Genomic DNA, 27,227 nt, shown 5'->3' with positions numbered 1-27,227 from the left:
CTACACTGCAATCCAAGAAAAAATATTATCTTAAGATCTGAAGTTTTACATGCCAGCACCACAATTTGATAATGAGGTAGTGGGGGGGGGGGGGACTCCAGATTAATTTCGACTATCTGGAGTCCTTTAACATGCACCCAATGCATGGTACACAGGCGTTCTTGCATTTCTCCCCCATTGAAATGCAGCCGCCATGGTTGGGATTTGATCCCGTGACCTTGGGCTTAGCAATGCAACGCCATAGCCACCAAGCCACCATGGTGGATAATCGGAGAAAACCCAGCCATGTTGCATAGTCAAGCACCATTATGAAATGAATCCTCACATATTCAAGATCATGCACTGTAATTCATAGTCAGTGATTGCATACATAGATATTTAACAAGATTTTGATGCTTGGGCTGCTGCTTCAAGTGAAAGAGTCCGAAGCAAACCGCTGTCATCCACATGCTACTCCCATTTGTGCAAGATCATAATAATTCACCTGTTCAACCAACTTGCGCTTATTCATGCCTTTACGTTCCAGTTGCTTCTCGATGATGCGGGCATTGTTGGCATAGGAGTCGGCCACTTCTCTCTGCACCAGAAGAAAAAACAAAGCAACGATGAGTTTTCAAAATTCTCAGTAATCTGTTGGAGCCCCCTGGTTACAATATAAAGGTATTCGAGGGCTGCAACCTCAGACTTACCAACAACGGGCTATAGACAATAGCATTTCTTACTAGGAATATGTCCCACAGGACGATTGACAAGACACACTGAGTCATTACCTAACACTATTGCTACCACTAGAAATGTCTTCATTTTTAGGCCTTTAATGTCAATTAGAATATCAGCTACCTCCATTTACTCTCTGATCCACACCACTCTCTTCTTGCCTCTTAACATTACGCCTAACATTCTCCGTTTCGTCGCTCACTGTGCGGCCCTCAACTTGTTCTCGAACTTCTTTGTAAACATCCAAGTTTCTGCCCCATATGTTAGCACCGGTAGAATGCATTGATTGTACACCTTTCTTTTCAACGATAGTAGCAAGATTCTAGACAGGATCTGGCAATGTCTGCCGTATGCACTCCGACCCATTTTTATTCTGTAAATTTCCTCCTCATGATTACAGTCCCCTGCGAGTCCACCTAGGTCAATGTACTCGTTCACAGACTCTAGAGGCTGACTGGCGACCCTAAACTCTTGTTCCCTTGCCAGGCTATTAAGCATTATCTTTGTCTTCGGCATATTAGTTTTGAACGCCACTCTCACACTCTCTCTGTTAAGGTCCTCAATCATTCGTTGCAATTTCTCCTCAGTGTTGCTGAACAGGACAATGTTGTCTGCAAACAGAAGGTTGCTGAGATATTTGTCCTTGATCCTCCCTCCTAAGCCTTCCCAGTTTAATAGCTTGAATACTTCTTCCAAGCATGCAGTAAAAGGCACTGCAAAGATTGTGTTTGCTTGCCTGACCCCTTTCTTTATAGGTATCTTTCCACTTTTTTTGTGGAGAATCAAGGTAGCTGCAGAAGCTTTGTAGATATTTTCAAAGATACTCATGTAAGCCTCCTGTACTCTTTGATTACGTAATGCCTCTATGACTGTGGTATCTCTACTGAATCAAGTGCCTGATTGTACTCTGCAGATTTCTCGATTGCCTGATTGATGACATGGATGGGATCCATTGTAAAGTATCCCTTCCTGAAGCCAGCCTGAAAGGGATACTTTACAATGGATCACATACATCTCATCAATCAGGTAATTGAGAACTTTGCAGAGTACAATCAACCTCTCTATATGGCTTTCATAGGTTACGAAAAGGCATTCACAACGGCATACATTCTACTGCATTTCACATCAGTCACGTGATGCAAACAAGAAGCTAAGGATCATATCTGTCTAATCCAAGAAGGAGATCTTTTATGACAAAGGTCTCTTAAAAGGCCCCTCACCAGGTCTGGTCATTTTGAGCTGACAAGTGCACAGCATACACTGTGCGATAACGATCGTGTCTGCAAATATTACATTGCTATGCGGCATGAAAATATCTGAAATTTCAAACCAAATGGTGTTTTTCCTTCTCCTTGTGGCTGCCGCACTCCAAGCCAGATGGTGACGTAGTCGTGCCCCTGTTACTATGTGGTCGTGTCCACAGTGTGACGTCGCTCGTGGTGACACGTGACTTCGAGAATTATTCAAGACAACATCTGTTATCTGTGCGATCTGTTGCTTGAATTGACGAACTGAAGTTTAGAGAAATAATAAAACACACAAACGGAATGTCTGCATGTTTTGTTTCACTGTGCACCAAAGCAAGAGAGATGTATTTCCGCTTCGTCTGCTTGTTCCCATGGTCGTGCAGTCACGTGCGCAGGTATCGAAACTATGCCATTTTCTACCGTGTTCCAGCGCGTGATCATGCTCTGCAATCCGCTTGTTCTGCCTCAGTACCGTATTTGCTTGCATAATGATCGCACTCGCATAATGATCGTACCCCTGAATTTTGTTGTCAAAATTCAATTTTTTTTTCCTGTGTAATGATCGCACCCCAAACTTGCCGCAGCGATATGTCGTGTGCCAAGTCTAGCTAATGAGGATCGCACTTACCATCTGTCGAATGCTGTCGAGTGCTACGTGAACGACTCTTCAAGACATACCAAGCAGTCTGCACGCACCAAATATTCCTAAGCAGATGCCCCATTTATTCCTTTCATCACTTTCCGCACTTCCATGAAAAAAAAAAAAGAAGCTACAAACAAACTTGCCTTGGTTTTATTATTTGTAGGCTTTATAATTGTTGTGGTCAACAACAACAAAAAAGGCGCCTTTCGATTCTTCTCATCTGCACTTGTAGGCATGCAACAAATCGCGAGCGGTAACGATGGTAGCCACATTTACACTGATACGTTAGAAGTGTACCTTATTCATATGCCGACACTTGTAACACAGCTATGATATTCGCCCACCCTTAGCGGAAACGTGCCGTATTAGGATAGTTGTGAAGACAAATGCCGCAGTTTCCGCAGCATGCCCCGCCATGTGTTTCTATGCCATTGCCAGCTAAGCGCACCCATCTCCATTGCTGTTCCCTCAAAGTGGACATGGCTACGTTATTGCTGCAAACTTGCCAATATTAACGATATTATTCATTACTGATATGGAAAAAACTGTTCCACTGCACGTAATGTACTCACGAGAATAAAATAAATCTTGTTCGGCACGTTCGGCTTGCCCCACTGGCTGCCATTTTTGTTTTGGTGTCCCGCACTGTACAGTGGCAGCCGTCTGTTTGTTGACCTATTGTCATCCCACAGCAAATGCGGGATGAAATAAAATGTTTTTCTTTTCGCAGGAAATTTAACCCGCGTAATGATCACACCCCTGAATTTGCTTCCATTTTTTTTACAAAAAAGTGCAATCATTGTGCGAGTAAACACAGTATTCGTGTAGCACTGAATTATACCGCTAGTCATGTTTCCTTGTGCACAGTGTGTAAAACTGTGTGCTGTGCCAACGAGACAACAGCTCGCGTGCGACGCTGTCGGCGGAAGTGCATAGCGCCGAAAATAAAAACAGAAAAGCGAGGAGAAAAAAATAAGTGAAGGCAGGGCCTGTGACGCATGCACGATCCTTGAGGTCCGGTATGGGAGAACGCAGGGAAGGGATTTCGCTTGCGCAGGCTAGACGGGGCAAGTGAAGGGAGCGTCTTGCTTGGCAGTGGAGCCTGCCTGCTGAAATCATGGGTTTGCAGCGCTGAAATATTTCTATCTCAGCTATTAATGAGCCGATCTGAAAAATTTTTGCGGCAGAACGCTTCCTACACTCTTAAGCAAAATTACACCCTTTTGCCACGCAACAATAATCATCATCTGTCTTGTCCGCATTTCCTTTCTTTAACACGGCGAGCCCAGTACTTCTCAGTAACAAACGGTATGCGTGCTATCAGCATGACATAGCATTCCCGACAGGAAAGTAGCGGGTGCGGCGTTTTCAAGAAAGGAACTGTCAGCAAGGCAGATGACAAATATATTAATTTGCCATGGGGCCTGGTGAGGGGCCCTTTAAGGAGAAACCAGCTTGTGACACCAAGAAGGCCGAATTTTCAGAAACTAGAAATAGGTACCACTGTTACCACTGTTTATCTGGACATTCAAGGCAGTGTACTAAAGGGTGAACACATTGCTATCCTATCTGGAATATACAATGTCCAAAAAATGTCACCCATGTCATGTTTCTAGCTTCAGCAATCACTTCTGGAGCATGCAGCCTGCAAAAGCACAGCCTTTGAGATCTGCTTCTGTTAATATGGGTCACTGGGAGATGGATTTGGACACCATTTATACTTGATGGGTTTTAATGATGCAACGGCATCTTTGGCCAAAGAATGCCAGGTCTATGGATATATTCAACGATTTATAGCATAAAAACAAGGATCAGATCTAAAGGTGTTTATTAGGCAGAGCTCGGACCAGCGCAACGTCGATGGGCAGGGCAGTCACAGCTTCCAAGCACGAGAGCCGTTGCTGAGCAGGAGCGCTCGACCCACTACCGTTTAGAGCCAGTAGCGCTGAACCCACTAGCGTCTCTCTTCGCTACAATCACCCCCCGGGAGCGCGAAGAGAGCCGTCCGGTGACCTAACAGCTCGTCACGATGAGCGGGTCGTAGTAAGGCTTTAAACGGTCGACATAGACAATGTCTCGTCCACGGCGGCGCATGTCTGAAGATGGCTCAACTGGTTCGATGACATAGTTCACAGGAGATGCACGTTTGAGAACACGATAAGGGCCTTCATACTTAGGGGCCAGTTTTGATGAGAGGCCAGGGGCAGTTAGAGGAACTGAGAGCCACACGAGCGCTCCCGGATCGAAGGTGACCGTGGCAGTGGCGTCACCGCGAGTGCTCCTCTGGCACTCTTGATCAGTGGAAGTAAAGGCCCGTGCGAGGTCGCGGCACTTTTCTGCATGTCTGGCCGTGGCAGAAATAGGCACGCACTCGGATGCATCCGGCCGGTACGGCAGAATGGTGTCAATGGTGTGCGAAGGGTGTCGACCATACAGCAAGAAATAGGGTGAAAATCCAGTGGTGCTCTGGGTAGCGGTATTATACGCGTAGGTGAAGAATGGCAGAACGGCGTCCCAGTTCGTGTGGTGGGAGGCAACGTACATTGAAAGCATGTCGCCGAGCGTACGGTTGAAGCGTTCTGTGAGGCCATTCGTTTGAGGGTGGTACGCCGTAGTCGTACGATGAACAACATGGCACTCTTTGAGAATCGCTTCAACAACTTCCGACAGAAAGACGCGTCCGCGCTCGCTAAGCAGTTCTTGAGGTGGACCATGCCGCAGGATGAATCGGTGTAGCAGGAATGATGCAACATCGCGCACTGTAGCTGCTGGGAGAGCGGCGGTTTCGGCGTATCGTGTAAGGTGATCTACTGCCACAATGGCCCAGCGGTTACCAGACGATGTCAGGGGAAGTGGCCCATACAAATCGATGCCAACGTGCCCGAACGGCCGGGTAGGGCAGGGTAGAGGCTGCAGGCCAGCTGGCGAGAGGTGGGGTGAAGATTTTCGGCGCTGGCAGTCGGGGCATGAACGAACAAACTTTTGAATGTAGTTGTACATTCCCCGCCAGTAGTAGCGTCGTCGGAGGCGCTGGTAGGTTTTGAAAAGTCCCGAGTGAGAACACTGCGGATCAGAGTGGAACGATGCGCAGATTTCAGAACGCAGGCTTCGAGGTACAACTAATAACCACTGGCGGCCGTCAGAGGTGTAATTGCGTCGGTGAAGCAGGTCGTCTCGAATGGCGAAATGGCGAGCTTGACGGCGCAATGCACGAGTGGTTGGCTGCGATGACGGATCAGCAAGGCAGTCTATGATGGAGGCAATCCAGGGGTCCTTGCGCTGCTCAGAAGCGATGGTCCCAATGTCGACGGAAGAAACGTCAAGCTGGGATATTGCGCAGCAGGGATTGTCGACTGGCAAGGGAGAATGGGAGAGGGTGTCAGCATCAGCGTGCTGGCATCCGTTCCGGTACAGTACGCGGATATCGTAATCCTGTAAGCGAAGCGCCCAGCGGGCGAGACGGCCTGAGGGATCCTTCAATGACGACAGCCAGCATAGTGCATGGTGGTCTGTGAAGACATCAAATTGTAGACCATACAAATAGGGCCGGAACTTGGTAAGCGCCCAGACGATCGCCAGGCATTCTTTTTCCGTGACGGTGTAATTGGTCTTGACTTTAGTAAGCATACGGCTTGCATATGCCACAGCATATTCAGGAAACCCTTCTTTGCGCTGCGCTAGGACAGCGCCGAGGCCAACACCGCTGGCATCTGTATGTACCTCAATAGGTGCCGTTGGGTCGTAGTGGGGCAAAATGGGAGGAGACGTCAGCAAACGACGGAGCTTAGTGAATGCCTCGTCGCACTCAGACGACCACGAATGGAGAGGTCCGTTGCTGCCAAGGAGCTTCGTCAGGGGCGATATGACGGCGGCGAAATTGCGAATGAAGCGCCTGAAGTAGGGACACAAACCTACAAAACTGTGCAGTTCTTTGACGGACGTCGGTTTAGGAAATTCAGCTACGGCACGAAGTTTGTCTGGATCGGGGAGGATTCCATCCTTCGAAACGACGTAACCTAGTATCGTGAGCTGCCGTGCTGCAAATCGGCACTTCTTTAGGTTCAGTTGGAGGCCAGCGTTTGCTAAGCACGTCAAAACACACCGTAGGCGTTGAAGGTGCGTGGTGAAGTCAGAGGCAAAAACAACAACGTCGTCGAGATAACATAAGCACGTGTGCCACTTCAACCCGCGGAGAACTGTGTCCATCATGCGTTCAAAGGTTGCTGGCGCATTACAAAGTCCAAATGGCATTACGTTAAATTCATATAAGCCGTCGGGTGTGACAAAGGCTGTCTTCGGCCTATCGACGTCAGCCATGGGTACTTGCCAATAGCCGGAGCGTAAATCTAGAGATGAAAAGAATTCTGCTCCGTGTAGGCCATCGATGGCGTCATCGATTCGGGGCAGCGGGTATACATCTTTCCGAGTGATCTTGTTCAGGCGCCGATAGTCTACACAGAACCATACCGAGCCGTCTTTTTTCGTAACAAGGACAACAGGAGATGCCCATGGACTGTTCGAGGGTCGAATCACTTTGCGGCGAAGCATATCGTCCACTTGCTCATTAATCGCACAACGTTCTGTGGCAGAGACACGATATGGTCGTTGCCGCAATGGCGGTTGGGAGCCAGTGTCAATATGGTGTGTGACAGCAGACGCCCAGCCAAGGGAAGGTTGCCCGACATCAAAAGAAGAACAAAATTCTTCTAAGATGCGCAGAAGCTGTGAACGCTGAGGTGGGGTGAGGCCATCGGCAATAGATGAATCGAACACACCTGTGGGCAAAGGGTCCGACGTAGAGAGAGAACCGAGCGTGTTGTAACTGGCGCAGGACGTGTCTTCGGGAACATCCGTAATTTGTACGGCGTCGATCACTTCCACGTGGTCAAGACATTCGCCTTGAAGCAGCATCACAGGGTATGGGAAGGGGTTACAGACAAAAATAGCTGTGGAGCCCTGTTCGACGTTCACAGTCGCAAAAGGCAGCAGCAGACCTTTTCGAATATAAAAGTGGCCCGACGGAGAAAGTAGTGCGATGGCGTCAGAGAGGCTGCTGCATTGCATTGACACAATCGCTGACGAGTTGGCAGGAACGTTTGTGTCGTGCCTGACGAGTAATTTGTTCGCAAAAGAAGCATTATCGGCAAGCGTCATATCTGAGATCGGCGACAGTTCTAGTTCGGCCCGTGCGCAATGAATGACGGCATCGTGGCGGGCGAGAAAGTCCCGCCCCAGAGTAACTTCGTGGGAGCACGAGGAAATCACAATAAATTCGACGGTGTATACAACGTCCTCAATGAGAACACGAGCGGTGCACGCCGCAATCGGGTGAATACGCTGTGCGCCTGCTGTTCAGAGGGCGAGTCCAGCAATGGGCGTCGTAACCTTTCGAAGGAAGCGACAAAGCTTTGTGTCCATAACTGATACAGCGGCTCCGGTATCCACGAGGGCATATGTGCGCACACCGTCAACTAACACGTCTATCGCATTGGTCGGGCTACGTTGAGGACTTCCGCGTTTCGATGGGGTCGCAGTCCTTGCCTCATGGACTGCGACGATTAGTTTTCCTCATCCCGAGCTTCGGGCTGAGGCCGCATCGGTGATGGGGAGCGTCGGCGTGGAGAAGTTGAGTGGCGGATGTTGGCGGACCGGCAGAATGGTGGTGACGCAGCCCGAGGTTCGTCATCGTAATAAGGGTGCGGAGAACCCACCATAGAACTTGGCCCATATGGTGTAGCGCTAGGCGACTGCACGCGACTGCAGTAGCGTGCGACGTGGCCTGCGTAGCCGCACGCAAAACATATCGGTCGATTGTCCGCTGTATGCCACCGAGTTGTTGCGGCAGGTCCCATCCATGTGGAAGGACGCGTTGGACGTGGCAGCTGGTGAATTGATTGCATAGCAGGCTGTTGTCGGGGCATAGCGAGGACTTCGGCGTACGTGAGAGGTCCCCGCTGAGGGAGTTGTTGAGGCTGGGTGATGACTTCCGCGTAGCTGAGTGGCACAGCTGTCGGGATCTGTTGGGGCCTGGCCATGACTTCGGCATAGCTGTGAGGCGCAGCCGCAGGAACACGCTGGTGGTGCTCAGGCAAGACCTCGTGCAGTGCTTGCACTATGACACGGCGAAGCGGAGGCGCAAAACTTGGCGTAGGCGCGTGTACCGACTGCGGCTGTGCAAAATCCATCAACGAGAGTTGCCGGGCAACCTCCTCGCAGACGAACGCCTTCATTTCTGCGAGCAACGCTGCCTGGTTGGACATGGCAGCCAAACCAGCGAGGTGTTCGTCACGCGGTAGAGATCGACGGGTCAGTGACCGCTGCCTGCAAAGTTCTTCATAGCTTTGACACAGTGTGACAATTTCAGCCACAGAGCGTGGACTTTTCGCCAGCAACATGTTAAAGGCGTCGTCTTCTATGCCCTTCAGGATGTTTCGGATTCGATCAGACTCCGCCATGGTCGAATCGACTTTCCTGCATAGGTCCAGGACATCTTCGATATAGCTGGTGAACGTTTCGCCTGGCTGTTGAGCTCGTTCTCGCAAACGTTGCTCGGCACGCAGCTTGCGAACAGCAGGGCGACCAAATACATCGGCGAGGGAAGTCTTAAATTCCGACTATGTCTGGAACTCTGCTTGATGGTTGTTATACCACAGGCTGGCAACTCCAGCGAGGTAGAACAGAACATGGCTCAGTTTGGCCGCTTTGTCCCACTTGTTATGGTCGCCTATCCTGTCTTACGCCGTGAGCCATTCGTCCACGTCAGTGTCGTCCGCTCCAGTGTAGATAGGAGGGTAGCGATGACGAGGCACCCCGGGACACGCAGTAGGTGCAGGAGGAGGCGTTTGCTGGGAGGCGTCTTGGGGCATGGTAGATGGTAGGGTACGAGACCGAAGTTCCAGGATGATCGTCTGAGGGTACCCCGCACACTCCACCAATTCTAAAGGTGTTTACTAGGCAGAGCTCGGAGCAGCGCAACGTCGACGGGCAGGGCAGTCACAGCTTCCAAGCACGAGAGCCGTTGCTGAGCAGGAGCGCTCGACCCACTACCGTTTAGAGCCAGTACCACTGAACCCACTAGCGTCTCTCTTCGCTACACAGACCAGAGTGGTAGGCATGTCGAAGTGTGCTATATAAAGGGGCAAATATTTCCTATTGACAAAGATATAAAAGGCCTCGCAAAACAATGCTGTTAATGTTATATCAGATATTTCAAACTATGTGCAGGTTAGAGATTTCGGTGACTATATGCGATCACTTGTTATATGTTATATGCTATGTAGGTATGTGTTATACAGATTATTTGTAGTTTTCAGTGATTATAAGCAATAAATTTTGCCTCGAAGTCGTCAGCAAAGTACTTTTACCTTGTGAAAAGGTGCATGACCTCGAGACATTTAGCACCTCGGGCTCCTCACATTTGTGATGGAACATAGCGGTTTGGGTTGTAGTATACATTGTTTAAAAAATGGACATTGGCAAGGTATCTTAAAAGCTCTGCTGACACTAAACATTGGGTCATAGAATAAAAATAATGCAAGGTGAGATGGTATATTATGTGTGTAAAGTTCTTGAAAATGCTGTACTCTTGCATGGTGAAGTCTTGGACATTTAATTAAGATGTGCCAAACTGTGAGTTGCTCTTCACGTTTTGCGCATATGGGTGGTAGTGTGCCTGTTAATAGGCGAATGTGTGTTGTGTGTCCTATACATAGCCTGCACAGAGTGGTTTCTGTTAGTCTTGTGACCTTTTGCTGGAGAAATTTGCCTCGTTGTGGTTTTATTGCATGCAACTTGTTTTCTGTTTTTTATCCCACTGATGCTGCCAGTGCTGGCATAGCCAGTTATGGACGTAAGGTTTAATATCTCGACCAGGGACATTAGTAACCTCAATGTCACCATGTAGACCAGCTTCTCTAGCATTCTGATCTGCCACCTTGTTTCCTGTTCTGTTGCAATGCCCTGGTACCCAGCGTACCAGGAGAGAAAGTTCTTCATTGTAAGCATCATAAATGTATTTCAGCAGGTGATTAAAAACAGGGTTGTCCCCAAGCTTTCCCCCAGCTAATGCAGTTACAACACTTAGTGCATCTGTGTAGATAATAGCTTTTTGTATGCTATGTTGTCGTATATGATCCACAGCCAGTCGAATACCATATGCTTCAGCAGTGAATATGCTGCAGTTTCTATTGAGCGCTTTTGTAATATTATAGCAGTGACTATGAGCAGCACATGAGACTGCCTTAACTGCCTTTGAGGCGTCCACAAAGATGGACGCTGCATTGTACTTGGCTTTCAGTGATAAGAAGTGTTGCATATTAGCCTCGCGTGGTAAGTTTGTCTTGTCAAGTGCTTTAAAAGACATGTCGCACAAAACTGGGAGGAGGCACCAAGGAGCAATGAGATCACTAGGTCAAGTTTCGTGGAAACCAGAAAAACTAAGCCCCAATTTTTTGGCAACAGTTGTGACAGTCAAAGGAAACAGCTGAACTAGTGACAGCCTATTCGCGTACAGCTGTTCCGATGTTCAATCATCCATTAGTGTTCTGCACGGGTGTTCCCTCTGAGCTATTATGTTCAGGGAATATGTAATTCCTAAGTACGTTCTCTGATACTCCAAGGGCCACTGATTGGACACTGCATAGAGACTTTGAACAGGGCTGGTGCGAAAAGCACCAGTGGCTAGCTGAATGCCTAAATGGTATATGGGGTCAAGCATCTTTAACACTGTTTTAGACGCTGACTGAAATACTATGCTGCTGTAGTTCATTTGGGACCTCACAAGGCTATTGAAGAGTGATAGCAGACATTGGGTGTCAGTTCCCCAGGAATAATGAGCAAGGATTCTTATAATGTTTATCGATTTGAGGCATTTCATCTTTTAATTCTTGATGTGTGGAATAAATGTATGTTTGCTATTGAAAATGACGCCAAGGAATTTATGCTCGCTCTTGACCATTACTTTGTGTCAATTTAGTTTAATGGATGGATCAGGGTGCAGGCCTTTCTTGTAAATAGTACGCATGCTGTTTTTTCTGTACTAAAGTGAAACTATTCTCATTTGCCCATGTCGATAGTCTAGTTACACAAAGCTGAACCTGACGCTCACATAAGGATAAATTACAAGATTTAAAGCTCACTTGCAGATCGTCTACATGGACCGAGTAGGCGATTGTTGGCAGCACAAAAGTTCAAAGCGAATTCATTTTTATAATGAAGAGCGTACAACTAAGTACACCTCCCTGGGGAGCACCATTTTCATGCACAAAGGTCTAAGATAGTCTGTTACCTATCCTCACTCGAAACTTTCTATCGGAGAGGTAACTCTGTATGACTTGGAGCATGTTTCCGTTTATGCCATATGCGGTCAAGTCTTGCACTATACCATACCGCCATGCTGTGTCGTATGCCTTTTCAAGATAAAAAATGCAGAAAGACAGTACTGATAATGAACCAAGGCATCTCGTATGTACGATTCAAGGAGGACCATGTTGTCGGTTGTTGATCTACCTGCATGAAAACTGGCTTGTAGCAGATCTAGTATACCATTGTATTCCAAAAAATGTACAATGCGGCGATACATGATTTTTTTCAAACACTTTGCATAAGCAACTAGTTAACGCTATCGGCCGATAATTTACAACCATGGAGGGATCTTTGCCTCGTTTGAGGCAAAGATGCCTCCATGGTCCCTCTTTGATCCATGATCCCTCTTTCCAGCTGTTGGGCAAACAGCCAGCATCAAAAATTTTATTAAAGAGGGCCAGCAAGCATTCAAGCGCCTGCTACGGCAGTTTCTTTAGCATGTCGTAACTGATTTGGTCCTTACCCGGAGCTGAACTTCGGTAGCTGTTTGGAGTGATGTTTAGTTTGTGTATTGTTATAGCGCTGTTATAGCCCTTTTGACTTCGTTTATGGGAAAGAAGTGGTCTGCGTTCAGCCTGTTTTTTGGTGCGCTATAAACTCCTTTGTATAGTGAAATGAACCAGATATGTTTTCAAAATGCTCACCTAGTGTGTCAGCTTGTTACAGTGTGTTTCCCAGATTATTTACCAATGGGAGTGGGCTAGGATCTTGGCCCTTAAGCTTTTGCGCCCTCGTATAGAACTTTTTATCTTCATATGGGGTTATGTGTGATAGACAGCTTCTCCAGCTTTCTCTCTTGGCCTCACGCTGGATGTGCCTTCCACTAGCCTTTGCTCGCTTGAAAGTGATTAGACTTTCTGTATTGGGATAATGCAAAAGCTTACCCCACGCCTTATTTTGCCTCTTTTAACTAATTTACACTCGCGGTTCCACCACGGCTTAGTATTAGGTCGAGTGCATCCTGTTTGTAGGATGGACTCTAGGGCCGCATTTAATATATGTTCTGTGAGAAATGCATTCATCTCCTCAACTGCTAGGTGTCTGATTGTGTCATAGGAGAGAAGGGGGAGTTCTCTAAATTTCTCCCAATTGGCTGTATTAAATTTACATTCATTCGGGCAAGCTATGGGATCAAGTGTATTTGCAGTGGTTAGAAACAGCGGAAAATGACGACTTCCGTAAGGATTTTTTTATAACATTGCAGTCTAGACATGGCAGTAGTGATGAGGAACCTATGGTAAGATCAACTGAAGAAAATGTATGGTGTCCTGAGCTATAAAATGTAGGTTCTTTTTTGTTAAAAAGAGATGCCCCAGTTGAAATGAGAAAATTTTCTATGAGACGTCCTCTCGAGTCGCAGTGTGGGTCATCAAAAAGCGGATTGTGGGTGTTCAGGTCTCCGAGTATTATGTAGGGCTCCTTAAGCTGGTCTATCAGGTTCTCAAACTCAACCATGGTCAGATTATGATTAGGAGGGATGTACAAAGAGCAAACCGTTACCAACTTGTTAAACAGTATGGCACGGATTGCTACGGCTTCAAAAGATGTCTAAATATTTAGATGTTGACAAGCAACTGATTTGTTTGTAATTACAGCCACTCCACCTGAGGGGGCAAGACAGTTATTGCAGTCTTTTAGAAATACTACGAACTGTTTTAGAAAATTTGTGTGGCAGGGTCTTAAGTATGTTTTTTGAACACAGGACACTTTTGGTTGGAATTCATATAAGAGTTCTTTTACATCATCTAGGTTATGAATAAGTCCTCTGACATTCCGTAGCAACATTTGTACAGCCATTGTAGCTGGAACGAGTGGCTCTGTGTTCAAGATTACACAGCTATGTTACTGGGCCTTTCACAGGCGCAGTAAGTCTTGTGAGTTTTGCTGTCGTGGTGTGCTCTAACGAAGCACGCCAATTCTTCACCACTGTTGACGTCGAAGAGCCTGGGGCTACCTCCATTGCCTCCTGTGAGGTGCTGGACGACCACACGGGCAGCAGTGTGCCACACGCCACGGGCCTGGACTCTCGCGGGGTTTTGAGAGTCATTGACTCAGCGGTCAGCTTCCCTTCTTTCGGGTTAGGTGAGGCAGCGCTAGCTACACTCACAAAGGGGGTGGGTGGCGGAACTGGAAGCTCACCGCTAGTGATCTTAGCAGCCGCCCTTGGCCGTGGTGGTGCCGCCCCCTGACATGCTACATCGGCATAAGTTGTGTGCTCAACAAAGGAAAAACGCTTACGCGCTTCTTGAAAGAGATGTTTTGTTTTACCTTAAGCGCTAGAATTTCTTTTTCTTGTTTCCATTTGGGACATGACCGCGAATATGTGGCGTGCCCTCCATCACAGTTAGCACAGTGAAATTCGCCTTGACAATGATCTGCAGGGTGCTCATTTGCTCCACATTTAGCACACGTCAGCTGACCACGGCAGCTCTGTGAGCCGTGGCGAAACCTTCGGAATTTGAAACATTGGCGGGGATTCGGTACATACGGTCTCGCAAGGATCTTAATGGTAGCCTATCTCAATGGACTCTGGTAGGTTACTCATGGCGAAGGTCAGAATTAGGTGCTTTGTTGGTATCTCTTTGTTATCACGTCTCAATTTATTTTTCTGTACAGTGATTACATCTTGCTCCTTCCATCCTTCAAGCAGTCCTGTTTCAGTTAGATCCAAAAGGTCATATTACTCCCCGGACTGTGCTAAGTGAGCGGTGAGGAGAAATGGTGGCAGGGTTATCTGCAATCGCCACGAGGTCAAAGAGCTTGCTGTGCTGTGTTTTATCACTCAGCTCAAGCAGCAAGTCACCACTAGCCAGCTTCATTGCTTTGTAACCTGGCTCCATTGTTTCAGTGAGTGATTTTGACACGAGAAATAGTGAGATAGTTCGAATAGTCTTGTCTGGATTTTCACAATGCACAACATGGAACGTCGGGAATGTTCTTTTAGGTTGGGCGAAAACGTTGAGTGTAGCCTCAGTGCGCCCCCTTTTACGAGGGGGACGATCAGGAAGTGGAGGATAGCTTGATCTCATAGTATGTAGTACGTATTATGTTCGGCAGTGATGCCTGCCACCCACCACTGAGCCCAACAAGGGGACGTGACGACATAAGTGGAAGTTGTGTACACGTCAGCAATACATCATTGCTATAAACAAATATGCTGTAATCTTGGTTGATTACCCACACAAGGTTAACCCTTGCCCCCCAGAAATTCAGAATTGAGAAAAAGTGACTAGAAGAGAAGGAAGATGGGAAAGTGATAGAGAAAGGAAAAGACTGAAGAGGGGGACAGGAAAAGGCGACTGCCGATTTCCTCCAGGTGGGTCAGTCTGGAGGTGCCGTCTATGTGAAGCAGAGGCCGAAAAGGTGTGTTGCCTCCGCCGGGGGGCCTTAAAGGTCCAAACACCCAGCATCAGCTCAACCCCCAGGATCACCTTTTCCCCGGACATGGCTAAGCCGCGCACGACTACACGCGGGATGGTCCAACCCTCGTGTGCTTGGGTACGTGGTGTCGCAACACACCAAATGCCTGCTGACGCAGATGCCCCTGCGGGGGTACACCATTTATAGGTCACCCGGTTTTGAGACCACTGAACAATGAAAGAGCTCTGTTCTCTGCATTCCATTATGGCTTCAAAACCACAATAAGCCAAAGCCAATGGCTTAACAATGTGTTTCATTGCCACTTTCCCTTTCTGGCAGCTGCCATTCGCAACACCTACACCCATAAGACTCAGGAATGCCAATCAACTGCTAACTCCCAGCATACCATATTGCCCCTTTTAAGGACGACAGCAGCCAGAGAGCCAGGACACCTCAAAGCTTCAGAAAATAAACACAGTATAGACTCGTGTAAGGGCCACAATTTTTTTCACAATTTTGACGAGGTATGACCCTTACAGGGGACCGAACCTTCAGGTCAAAATTGCACACGCCCCGGATCCCCGGATGTACCATTGTATCAGAGGTCAACTCACAGCTCTTGTTATCTTGTAGCGGGAAACGGAAGTATGCAGCATGCAAAAATTCGCTGATGCAAGCAAGCGGCATCAGGGCACCAAATGCAAGTGGTTTTCTGTTGGAAATTTTTTTCCCAAATTTTGGGCTGCCAAGTGGGGGTGCGGCACTTACACAGGTGTGGCCCTTAAACAAGTCTATATGGTAAACAAATAAATAAATAAAAATTCTGATCTCTCATAAAGAAACAGGGAGACAGGAAAAAGCAGCTTAGGTACAGCTTGACGAAACCTGCTCTATTCTAGCAGCAGATAACTCATGTGCAATATCCAATTCAGTGCAATGAATAAATTCTGTGTTACATCGCTTTTGCTATGCCTTTGCCTTTTCTTCATTATTTTTTTTTAGGATATTTGTCACTTACACTGTTTGTCACTTACACCAAGTCCCCTTACACCATGCCATGCTTTAATGAGGAGGAGCCTGTGAGGTACTCTGACCAAGCAATCAAACAAACGAACTCTGGCTAATTATGCTGCCAGCAATGTGCAGCAATTTTCAAGTTTTTTCTTTCGGCTACCCAACAAACATAAACCCATGTATTGCCAGAGAAGACAGAGGCATGGCTAAGAATCATATATATAACCTGCACCTCATGGTAGCACCACAGGCACAAACAGATACCGAGCTTTAAAAAAGATTTTAAAGCTTTCTATGAGGATGAAGACAATTGCATGCATTTGCAATGGTACAGTAAATTGAAAACCTGTACCACAGTTCCTGACAACATTTAGCTTCCCCAGATTGTTTATACCACTATGACAAACTCACACACCATCAGACTCCAGCTAGACTCGAGGCTCACCACTAGCATCAATTCAGTGTCCATACTTGAATAAATGCTCCACCAAATTGATGCAACTACTGGGTTACACATGGAGCGTGCTTAGTTTGTTCACAGCACATCTTGAGAGCAGCAGTGCTGCTTCACGCAGGCAAGTGACTGAGTAAGTTTTTGAAACATTCTACAGGCTTTAATTTAAATATATAAAATGGAGTTACACAAGAGATGGCATGCCACGAACAGCCAAAGCTGGTCTTCTTGAATATGTTCCAAAGACCTCTGAAAATACAGCCACCAAAAAGTTAAAAGAATAAAATGTTGGTTGACTATAGCGACATCTGGCATCATTGTGCGGAATAAACAGCTGTCAGTTTGCACTTGTCTAGTGTTGTCTGCGCCCTATTTCCCAGTAGTACGCTGCAATCATACAATCAGGTACAATTCATAACCTTAGCATTGGGCAGCCACAGGTGTATTTTGTCAGAGCGCTCAGCAACTATGTGGCATGACAATGATGGCTGAGAGGGTGTAAGTCAACCCAAAAGTTAGTCGTCATATACATCACACAGTATGTATGTAGAGATGCTGCTGCCTTCTCACATCGACATGTAGACTTACCGCTTCAATCTCCTCTTCCTCCTCATCGACGGTTGATACGGTGACGGAACTGAACTTGCCCATGTTCTTTGTGTGCTTGGTCACCATGATCTGCAAGAAGGACCCGCACATGGCAATCGTGAGTGTCTGCAGCTTACGACACGTTAGCTGCTCACTGTTCCAACACGCTCACACAATGACAGTGGGGCTGCAAGTCACCAGAGCGCAACTTACACAATGCACTAAAACAGGGCGTTATGAAATAAAATAAAGAGCAAGGCCAATTCTGTCTACATGACAAACATTTCACATCCGAGTTTCATTCCTTGATGTACCATAGAACTTGCTAACTTGCTCCCCAGTGAAGCCACCTTTGCAGTATATAACAAGTCAGACAGCAATGGATTATATTAAATAGTGGTATACATAGGCACTGACTACGAGCCCCCTCTGGAGTTTTCCAAGAGGGGGGGGGGTGCCGAGGCCCCCACGGCCACGCTGAAGCCTCCCTCCCCCACCACCTAACGTGTGTCACTGCTAGTTTTGTCACCCACATAATTTGAGGTTTCTTTTGATTTGCCTCGACCTTTTCACTTAAAATTTTTATGTGGCTAATAGCTTATTGAATCATTGTTGGCGTGGATGTGCACAGATTTTAATACATACTTTGCTTTATTTCTGCAAATCCTGACAATAGGAGAACAAGTGCGCATTAGAAGTACCAGCGGCAACTGCCTCATCCATATTTTCTCACTTAAACATTATTTTAAATTTACACTGTAAACACCATGCACATAAACAAAATCTTTAAATATACCATCATCATCAGCCTGTTTTATGTCCACTGCAGGACGAAGGCTTCTTCCTTTATATATATACACAGGACAAAGTTTATTATATATTAAAATAGAAGGAGGTAGCCAGCTAACAGTTATTTCTAAAGGTACGGATAGCTTAAGCCTAGAAAATGAATACATTGCTGTATGCCCACCTCGCTTCAGTATGCTTTGCATGCTTTTTTGACCCTGAAAAAACCTGTAGTCTTAGTGACCCCTTCGGCAGAGTCTTTTATTAAAGGCATGTGCAATGCATGTGAATCATAAGTGTCTCAGTATTGCTTCTCTTTCCAGTAAGCAAAGCTAATGGCTCATTAAAAAGAACACTTTTAATAATTTACAACACTTATTAGGAATGCAAACATCATCACTTGCATGCAGAGGTCATAAATATACACACGGTGTCCTAATTAACTTTCATGCACAAAGATTTTTTTAAATAAAGCAATGCCTTACTCGAATAAAACCTAGTGCATATTGTTTCCAGCACAGCGGAGTAGCTGCCAGTAATTTTTGTGTTACTGATATTTAATTAGATAATTGTAATTAATTATATACCTCGAGACATACTATCATAATTATCAGTCTCAATGAGGCATTTGTAGGCACAGCCAAGGGACATCTAACTGCGGTATTTTTCAGCAACATACTGAGCCTGCATACTAATTTTTTCCAACTGATAAATAAACCCTGCAAATTATGGCAAATACCACGTGACTGTGCTCCCACCCGCATCATAAAGCACCACCCTCGAACAGGCTCCTTCCGACTTAGCCAGAACAAAGTGAAGAAAATAAAGAAAAAAATCACCGCCCAAGCACTCCGTACAGATGGTTAACCAGAGAAGCTGGAATGTGCGGCCCCGGTGTTTATCACACTGGGTTAATCCCGACGGTTCATTAAACAATGGCTTGGTAGGCTGCCGGATCCTTTATACGCAGTTGCGGCTTGCGCTCGGCTGCACGAGCATGTTCTTGGGCCCGGGCTGCAGCATCGGGACGGCAAAGACGAGCTCGGTCCCGGTTCTGCTCGCGGCGTTGCTGATCGAAAGCTGCCTGCTCCTCAGGAGTACGTATGACGCGTGGCCTACCTATTCCAAAGCAGGAGAGAAACTGCTGCGCACCCGCTCGGCTGCGATGGGGAGCAATGACGCCACTACTGGCGCAGCCAATCGCGCTCCTCTCTTTCACTTCTTTTTATACATCTGCATGGGGTTGTGCCAGAGGAGTTTTCAGCGTACAGGCGAAAGACGGATGGATGGACGAATTGGCAAGCCATACACACCTTTGCTGTAAAACATAGTGATCGAGCTAGTACCTTATTTGTCGCGCCTCCGCCAAAGTCAAAGTAACAAGTCGTGTTTAGCGTTATAGTTGGAAACAAGCTGTGATAGCTGTTGTCTTAGCGTAGATAAAGTGCACCGATGGTCCTTTTCTTCCTTTTTTTTTGCCACAATACCTATCTCCACAAAACCGAATTGGCAATGTCAGTACAAATGTTTATAGGTGCGTTTTGTTCTGCCCCAGTCGCCATGTCTTCCTGAGAGCTGTAAATGACAACAAGAGGAAGGCCACAAATATATATAATATACATCAGTCATGAAAGCGTGGCGGTAGACCAAATGTGTCGACTATCGTCAAAAATGATGAAAACCTGAGACAAACCGGCAGCTCCAAAAAACAGCAGCGTAGGACTCCATCTTTGAGTCCTAACCTATGCACGTATATTCTAGCATTTATGGCCTCAAACCCAACATCCGCACGGCCCCGAGATCAGTGTGACACAGTCCCATCTTCTTTGATCACACAGTGACTGGACAGCATTACGTGAACGAAATCACTGAAGGAGTGGTGGATGAGTTTCTCAGCGAAGTCCTGCAGTCACGTCTTCCACTTCTGTGGTATCAGCAAGATGGAGCACCAGCACACAGCAGCAGCCAAGCATGAAGCTGGCTGGATGCGACTTTTCATGCCCAACAGATTGTAAGGCGTGGGCCTGTAAATTGACTGGCTAGGTCACCTGACCTCTCTCCACTTGATTTCTTTCTTTGTGTTTATGGGAAAGATCGTGTTTACATGATTGAGAGGGACGTCAGATTAGCTCAAGACAAGGGCAACGGATGTCTGCTGTAGAATTCAAGTGTCGGTCATCAAGAAAGCCATTGAAGATGTGATAAAGTGGACTCATTACTGCATATAGCTAACGAAGGAGACTTATTCGAACACGTCCTCTAGACAGCACCTGGTGTTCAACAGCGCTTACAAACTCACAGATAATAAGGACACAGTGAAATCTGGTGTATTTTTTAGTTTATTTTTCGTGCAGGCGTCCCGTTTCCCAATTCTGTTCATCTAGAAGTTCTTGAACGCATCAATTTTGATTATTCACAACACGTGGGTCCCTCCCTGGTCTGTTTAATTTGCTTTTATTTTATGCCATGAACCTGCCTTTGCAGCACGTAAACACTTTCATGAAAACTAAAACCGGCGCTTTAATTTGGCTTTGGTCCAAAGCAAGTTTCTGGCGTAAAATATAGCTGCTCGCTCACTCTGTTGATGCGGTGTGAGCAAAGCTGAGATTTTGAAACATCCCATGCCTATTACATTGCTTTTCGTGTTTCGGTCGTGGTAAGAGCAGCGTTTCGGACGCGTTATCAAGGGGCTTTTGTTCTCAAAGTGATCAGCTGGCCTTGAGAGACTGATAATAAGTAAGACGTAGAGAGCAAGGAATAGCTGCAAAGCTGCGAAACCTGCTGTTGGTGCTCCTTCCGTACCATCATCAAGGTGATGTGCTGTCTCTTCGGGTTTGCACCAGGCAATGCTGTTGCTTTCAATCAGCTTATTTGAGGGTGCTGGTTTATGATGCGGGTGGGAGAGCATTCACGTGGCATTTTTCATACTTCGTGAGGTTTGTTTGCCAGTCAAAAAAAATTGCACGCAATTAGTACATCACTGAAAACACAGCAGTTAGATGTCTTTTGGAGGTGCCTACAAATGCCTCACATTTTGATAATTAGGGCTGTACTTCTTTAATTAAATAATTGCAACTGTCGAATTCAATTTCAGGAACGAAAAAATTACTGGCGGCTACTCGACTGTAATGGAAACAATATGCACTAGGTTTTCTTCGAGTAACGCAACTGCTCTTTTTTTAAGTCTTGGTGAATGATAGTTGGGGCACCCTGTATAGTTCACTCATTATCCAAAATGAGGCCAAGCCAGATTCACTCAAAATTAGAATCAACAGGAGTCATGCACAGGAGCGCTTATACTCCGACTCACAGAAAAATAAGAAAAGCGCAGAGAGCCTGCAGTTTCGCCAAAAAGATGAAGAAGTATTAGTGATAGCGAAGCATACGACAATTACACGGAGGAAGATTGCACCACCAAGAGGCGCCAGATTCTTGGTGGTGGGAGAGGACTCAGGCTGTGAAATTGAACTGTCTCCCACTATGAGGTCTTGTCAATTTCAGAACAATTCTTTGAGGTCACACGAAGTGTCTTAAAGTGCAAGAAATATATATCTGTGTGTGTGCATATATATATATATATATATATATATATATTGCGAAATGTGAAGGTTGTGGGTTCGGTTCCCGCCTGCGGCAAGTTGTTTTTTCATCCACTTTAATTTCCATTATATTAAAGTTTCTTTATTTCATTTATTAGGCACAAGTAATTTCCCCTATGTGGTCCTTGGTGTCAGTGTTTGTTGGCTTCTTATGATATGACTACATATATATATATATATATATATATATATATATATATGGCGTTCGGAAAGATGATCAGCCCCCCCTCCCCCCTTCCGGAAAACTGAAAACTTTCCACTTTCTGCCTATGGTGGTATATGTGTGCCAATAGTCACGGTAATTCTGTGCAGGACTGTGGAACCTGCAGGTGCCTTGAGCAAACAGGAAAGCAAATACATTTAAAGTAATCTATCCACACTTTGATGCCAGCGCAAGCATCTGTGTTTGCAGATCTTGCAGCCTAGGCCCTGCTGCACAAAACTACCGAGACATAATATAGAGGAATACTAGCAATGAGCGGTGGCGATGACGTAAGAAAACTAGAGAATGAAATGCACAACTAGAACTTTTTTGCAAAGGCTGAGTGAAGGATTTTAAAGTCAGAAAGCCATACAGGGACTACAAGAGATTGCATAGTCGAAGGTTCCGGTAAATGAAGTTGCAGGGAGAAGAGGAAAACAAGTCATGCATGATAGGTGGTCAAGAATCTTTACTGCCTTCCTTTTACTGGGATGAAAAGAATACAGCTACCCTGATATTGCAACAAGCTAACACCAATCTGCTGAAGAACATTAACATTCAAAGTTACAATTGGGTAAAATGAAGTGATCTGAAGGGATAGCCTGAGAAGGAAAGCTGGAACTTGAAACATCTAGAGCTGCAGAATGATGAAGGCTGCCGATGTTACACCTGAGGTTCAACAAAGTTTGGGCCACAACAAGAAGAAATAAAACCTACAGCGGCCAAGGACTGCATGAAACCATAAATGTTTGTGACTACATGCTTAGCTACATTCACAGCAACCCGCCTTTTGCATGATCTGAGTGTGCATGTGCTGTACCCTAGCGGTGGTGGCTCGTGCAGCAGACAATGTGTGTGTATGCAATAGCGTGGGCAATCTGCAGCAAAGTCAACGAGGATACGAACTCGTATATTGTCGGCACGGTGCCAATGACAAGGTACTTGCACTGTGCTTCAGTAGAAACTTCAGCTATATTCACAACGATATTCGATTAACGTGCAGTACGTCAGAAAATAGGTCAATACAACTCCGATGTCAATAAGAAGTTCACCTGATGCCTACACCAACCTTCGGCTGACTAGTTGGCAGACTGTGTCAGTGGGAGACCTATATTGTCATGCTAGTATGAGAAAAATGCGCCCAACAACGTGACAGATGGTACTATGTCATCATAGTGGGACAGGCTTTCGTGTCGCTGCCGCCGACAAAACCAGTGTGCCGATCGCCGTGCAATCGGCCGCCGAATGAGACGATCGCACCAACACCGCAAATGGCGCATGCAACTGAGCTTGTGTATGCGTTTATTGAAGCTCAAATTGAGTAGAAATGGACTTTCTAAGTTGAAATTCACGATTTCCAGCCCTTGCCAGCTGCCCACATTGAGTTTGAGGCGGCGTTGATCTCGTCCAGTGCAGCTTCATTAGGACTAGCAAAGCCTACACACTAGTCCACTATCGACAGATCTGAAACATAGGATAAGCAAGGACGGAGAAGAAAACTGCTTTTATAGTTCAGTCCTGGCCATACCAACATGAAGTAAACTACTCTTAACATTGTACGACGCACACATAAAAAGTGGGAAGCGGCGGCACGGTGCAGGGCCAATGCCGCAGTAAGTCACCATTATTAATCGAAGGCTGTCGGTCACGTTTGCCGGCGCTTCCACGAACGAAGTGCAACTATATGGAGAGGTAGATCTGTGTGTATTGTTGTGTTGACAAACTCATTAGTTACCTATGAAACACAGTTTGCCTCTTATGCCAAATAGCCAAGAAGTGATAGCCCTTTCGATACTACAGCGTAAACATCACTCGATGCCATGCGAGTACAGCAGGCATTGGCATTTTCAATTGGCAGCTAGACGCACTCTCTAAATAAGTGCATATGTGCGCAGGGTTTACTCTAGCAATACACAATAAAACACACTGACTATATGGCTGAGGAATAACACGAAAAGTGGATTTCACCTGTCAAAATCAACAGTACCCGCGCTCCCCAAGATGGTGACTATATACGACCACCTAGTTGCCATTTTTGAAGTGCCTGGGACGCTCCTGCCTCCTCGTCTCAGTGCGATACAATGCTTCTGATATGCACCTGAGAAGTGTTCATACGTGTTTTGAGCATTTCATCATTATTTTGTGCCAGCGGTGCACGGTTGCTACTGAACTTGAAGTGAACAGCTAGCGGTGTCCGTAAACGTGCCGATATAAACAAATGCGCCAGTCTTGTGTGGCATAAATACTCTGCATGCAGTATCGCCCCTTTAAAGAGCTATGGCCACTATGGTCAAAAGTGAGCTATAAAAGCAGTTTTTATCATCCCATTGGTGTACGTTCAGTGCAGGTCTAACAGTGGCAAATGCATCAATTCGGCTGCTACAATACAGCTAACCTCCGCTGAGCGGAACCGACCCCAGCTTGAACCTGATATGGGCAGCTGACGAGTGCTCATTGTGGTATCTGTAACTTCTGGTTTCGGTTTTGGGTCTTTACATCAGGGCACCACTCAGCGCCAAACGCTGTAAGTTGCCTCCTGTAAGTTGCCTCCTGAGAAATAAACATTCATTTTTTGTCTGGTCCCCGAGCGAAGCAGTCCGGCTCTTTCTTCTACTTCTGCTGCTCCCCTGCTTCCGGCATGCAAGACGCTACGTCCACTTCGACGTCGTCCCCTGCAACTTCCCTGCCTTTGTTCTCCGTGCCCAGCATGGCGTTCGCACCACCCATGCTGCCTTTCCTTGCATTACCCGGTACTCCTCCAGTACGGTGGCTCACATGGAAACGTTCTTTTCGCACGTTTCTTCAGGCGACCGGATGCGAAGCATTACAAGACGAGAGGAAGAAAGCCATTTTACTGAGTAATTTAGGCTTTGAGGGGCAGCGTCTCTACTATGACCTCGCGTCGCAAACGGACCAGACGGCCGCTACGTTCGAAGACATTCTTCACATCTTCGACCAGCACTACGAAGAAAGCTCCAATCCCCTGATGCACCGCATTATCTTCCGGGACAGGAAGCAACTACCTGGGGAAACCTTCCAAGACTTCGTCACCCCGCTACAAAGCAAGTCACCGCACCACAAAGCAGGTGCGGTGACGAAGTCACCGCGCCTGCTTGTGTGTTCGGCGCTTGGCACGACGAGTCTCTTCGCGACCAAATCCTCCAAGGCGTCGCATCGAAAAGAGTACGAAAACGGCTACTATACGAAGGATCGTCCCTCACGCTCAAGAAAGCCGAGGAAATCGGACGAAGCGTGGAGCAAGTTGACAAGGAGCTTCAAGTCTTCAGCAGCTCGTCTATTCAGTGCGTCTCGACGCAACGCCAAGATGGCATCACCAGCCATCTCCTTCCTCGCCCGGGCGCGCAAGATGGCGGTCCCCGCCCCCCTTTTCCCTCGACCCGGCGCCTTCAAGATGGCGATCAATGGCGTGGCGGACAGTCGCATCCTCGAGCGGCCGGCCAACGTGATGCCTGAACCGAACTCTGCGAAGCCAGTCGAGAATTCGCACCCCATTGCTACCGATGTGGGTCACCTCACCACATCGCATCCGATCCAGCCTGTCCGGCAAAGCACGTTACCTGCCGTGCGTGCGTAAAAGTGGGACATTATGCTTCGGTTTGCCGTTCGAGGAACCGAACGCAGTGACAGTCTCCTGCTCGAACGCAGCTTGTTTCCATTACTGCTGATACAGAATCAGCCTCTACAGTCTCGTTTGTGCTTACAATTCAAGCACCGAATTTCCGTCCGGCAACAATTCGCGCCGAAGTTCTCAGTGCGAATACTACACTCAAGTTGCTCGTGGACACAGGAGCTACAGTGTCGCTGATGAACAGCTCCCTATACGAAGAACATTTCAAGGTTTTTCCATTATCTTCTTCGAGTCTTCGACTCAAGAATTATTCGCAGCAAGAAATTCTGCATTCAGGACGTTTCTCCGTGCTCGTCAAGTATCGCAACAACGCTGCAGTAGTAACATTTCACGTCACGAACCAAGGCACTTCTCTTCTGGGCTTAGATGCCATTCAAGCTTTGGGAATTGACATTCAAGGGTCTTCGCTCACATGTCAAGTATCAGGACTTCCAGCTGACCCAAGCGTTCAGCCTCTGTCTCTTCCGCACAATGCTCCAACAGAGTTCGCCCATCTGTTCTCGGGGCAATTGGGACTTGTAAAGGGCTTCATCCACGACCTTCGTCTCAGACCTTCAGTGCAACCAGTCTCAGCGAAACTGCGTCCTCTACCTCTGGTTCTCCAGGAGCAAGTCTCCGCCGAGCTACAACGCCTGGAGTCAGCTGATGTCATCGAACGAGTCACTGCGTCCGAGTGGATTTCTCCGCTCGTCGTCGTTCGAAAGAAGGACAATTCCATTCGACTCTGCGTCGATCTTCGTGACCCCAACAAGGCTATCATTATTGTCGCCTTTCCACTACCGAGAGCTGACAAACTGCTGCATCGACTCGCTGGTGCTACTGTCTTTAGTAAGTTGGACTTGCAGTCTGCTTATCATCAGGTTTTATTATCCGAGAAAAGCCGTGAGCTTACTACTTTTATAACTCATGACGGTCTTTTCCGCTTCAAGCGTGTGTGTTTCGGTTTGGCATCTGCGCCATCCGCTTTCCAGCAGATCATGTCATCTGTTCTGAAAGACTGTCCAGGCACCTTGTGTTACCTTGATGATGTGCTTGTATGGGGTCACACTCAACGTGACCACGACAGAAATTTGCAAACAGTCCTGTCTAGGATAAGTAATGCAGGCATGCAGCTTAACCACAAGTGCGTATTCAGTGTCCCAGAATTAACTTCCCTAGGACATAATATTCTGCAAACGGCATTTCGCCGATGGATAGTAAAATTCAGGCAATCATGGAGGCACCACAGCCTAAGGACAAAAAGGCTCTACATTCATTTCTGGGCCTCACGGGATATTATGCTAAATTTATCCCGCAGTATGCCGACATAGTGGAACCGCTAAGGAAACTCCTAAGGCAAGGACAAGCCTTTGTCTGGGATCGGGATACTGAATGCAGCTTTCAGGCTATTAAAGACGTACTTGCATCACGTCCGGTGGTAGGCATGTTTCAATCGCATCTGCCTATTGTTGTAACGGTTGATGCTTCTGACGTTGGCATAGGAGCTGTCTTACAGCAAAAATGCGGAAATGAGCTCTTTACAGCAGCTTTTGCATCTCGTACGATATCTTCCGCAGAACGACGGTACTCTGTAGGCGAATGGGAAGCATTGGCATGTTTGTTTGC

At 46.8% G+C, this 27,227-nt stretch overlaps 1 protein-coding gene across 2 annotated transcripts in view; it reads right to left on the bottom strand.

Annotated features, from left to right (window-relative positions):
- The window catches only part of LOC139052383 (STING ER exit protein), a 59,910-nt gene that overhangs the window by 9,901 nt on the left and 22,782 nt on the right, over positions 1-27,227 (bottom strand). For both annotated transcript variants that reach the window (XM_070529483.1, XM_070529484.1), the window contains exons 5-6: positions 17,387-17,476; positions 485-577 (exon numbers count right to left, since the gene is read on the bottom strand). In XM_070529483.1, the coding sequence (XP_070385584.1) occupies positions 485-577; positions 17,387-17,476 (183 nt within the window). The remainder of the gene's footprint in view (positions 1-484; positions 578-17,386; positions 17,477-27,227) is intronic.

The sequence above is a fragment of the Dermacentor albipictus genome, unplaced genomic scaffold (genome assembly GCF_038994185.2).
Source record: "Dermacentor albipictus isolate Rhodes 1998 colony unplaced genomic scaffold, USDA_Dalb.pri_finalv2 scaffold_22, whole genome shotgun sequence".
NCBI lineage: Eukaryota > Metazoa > Arthropoda > Arachnida > Ixodida > Ixodidae > Dermacentor > Dermacentor albipictus.
Note: the sequence above shows the minus strand (reverse complement) of the source record. Positions and strands in the feature narration are given on the sequence as shown.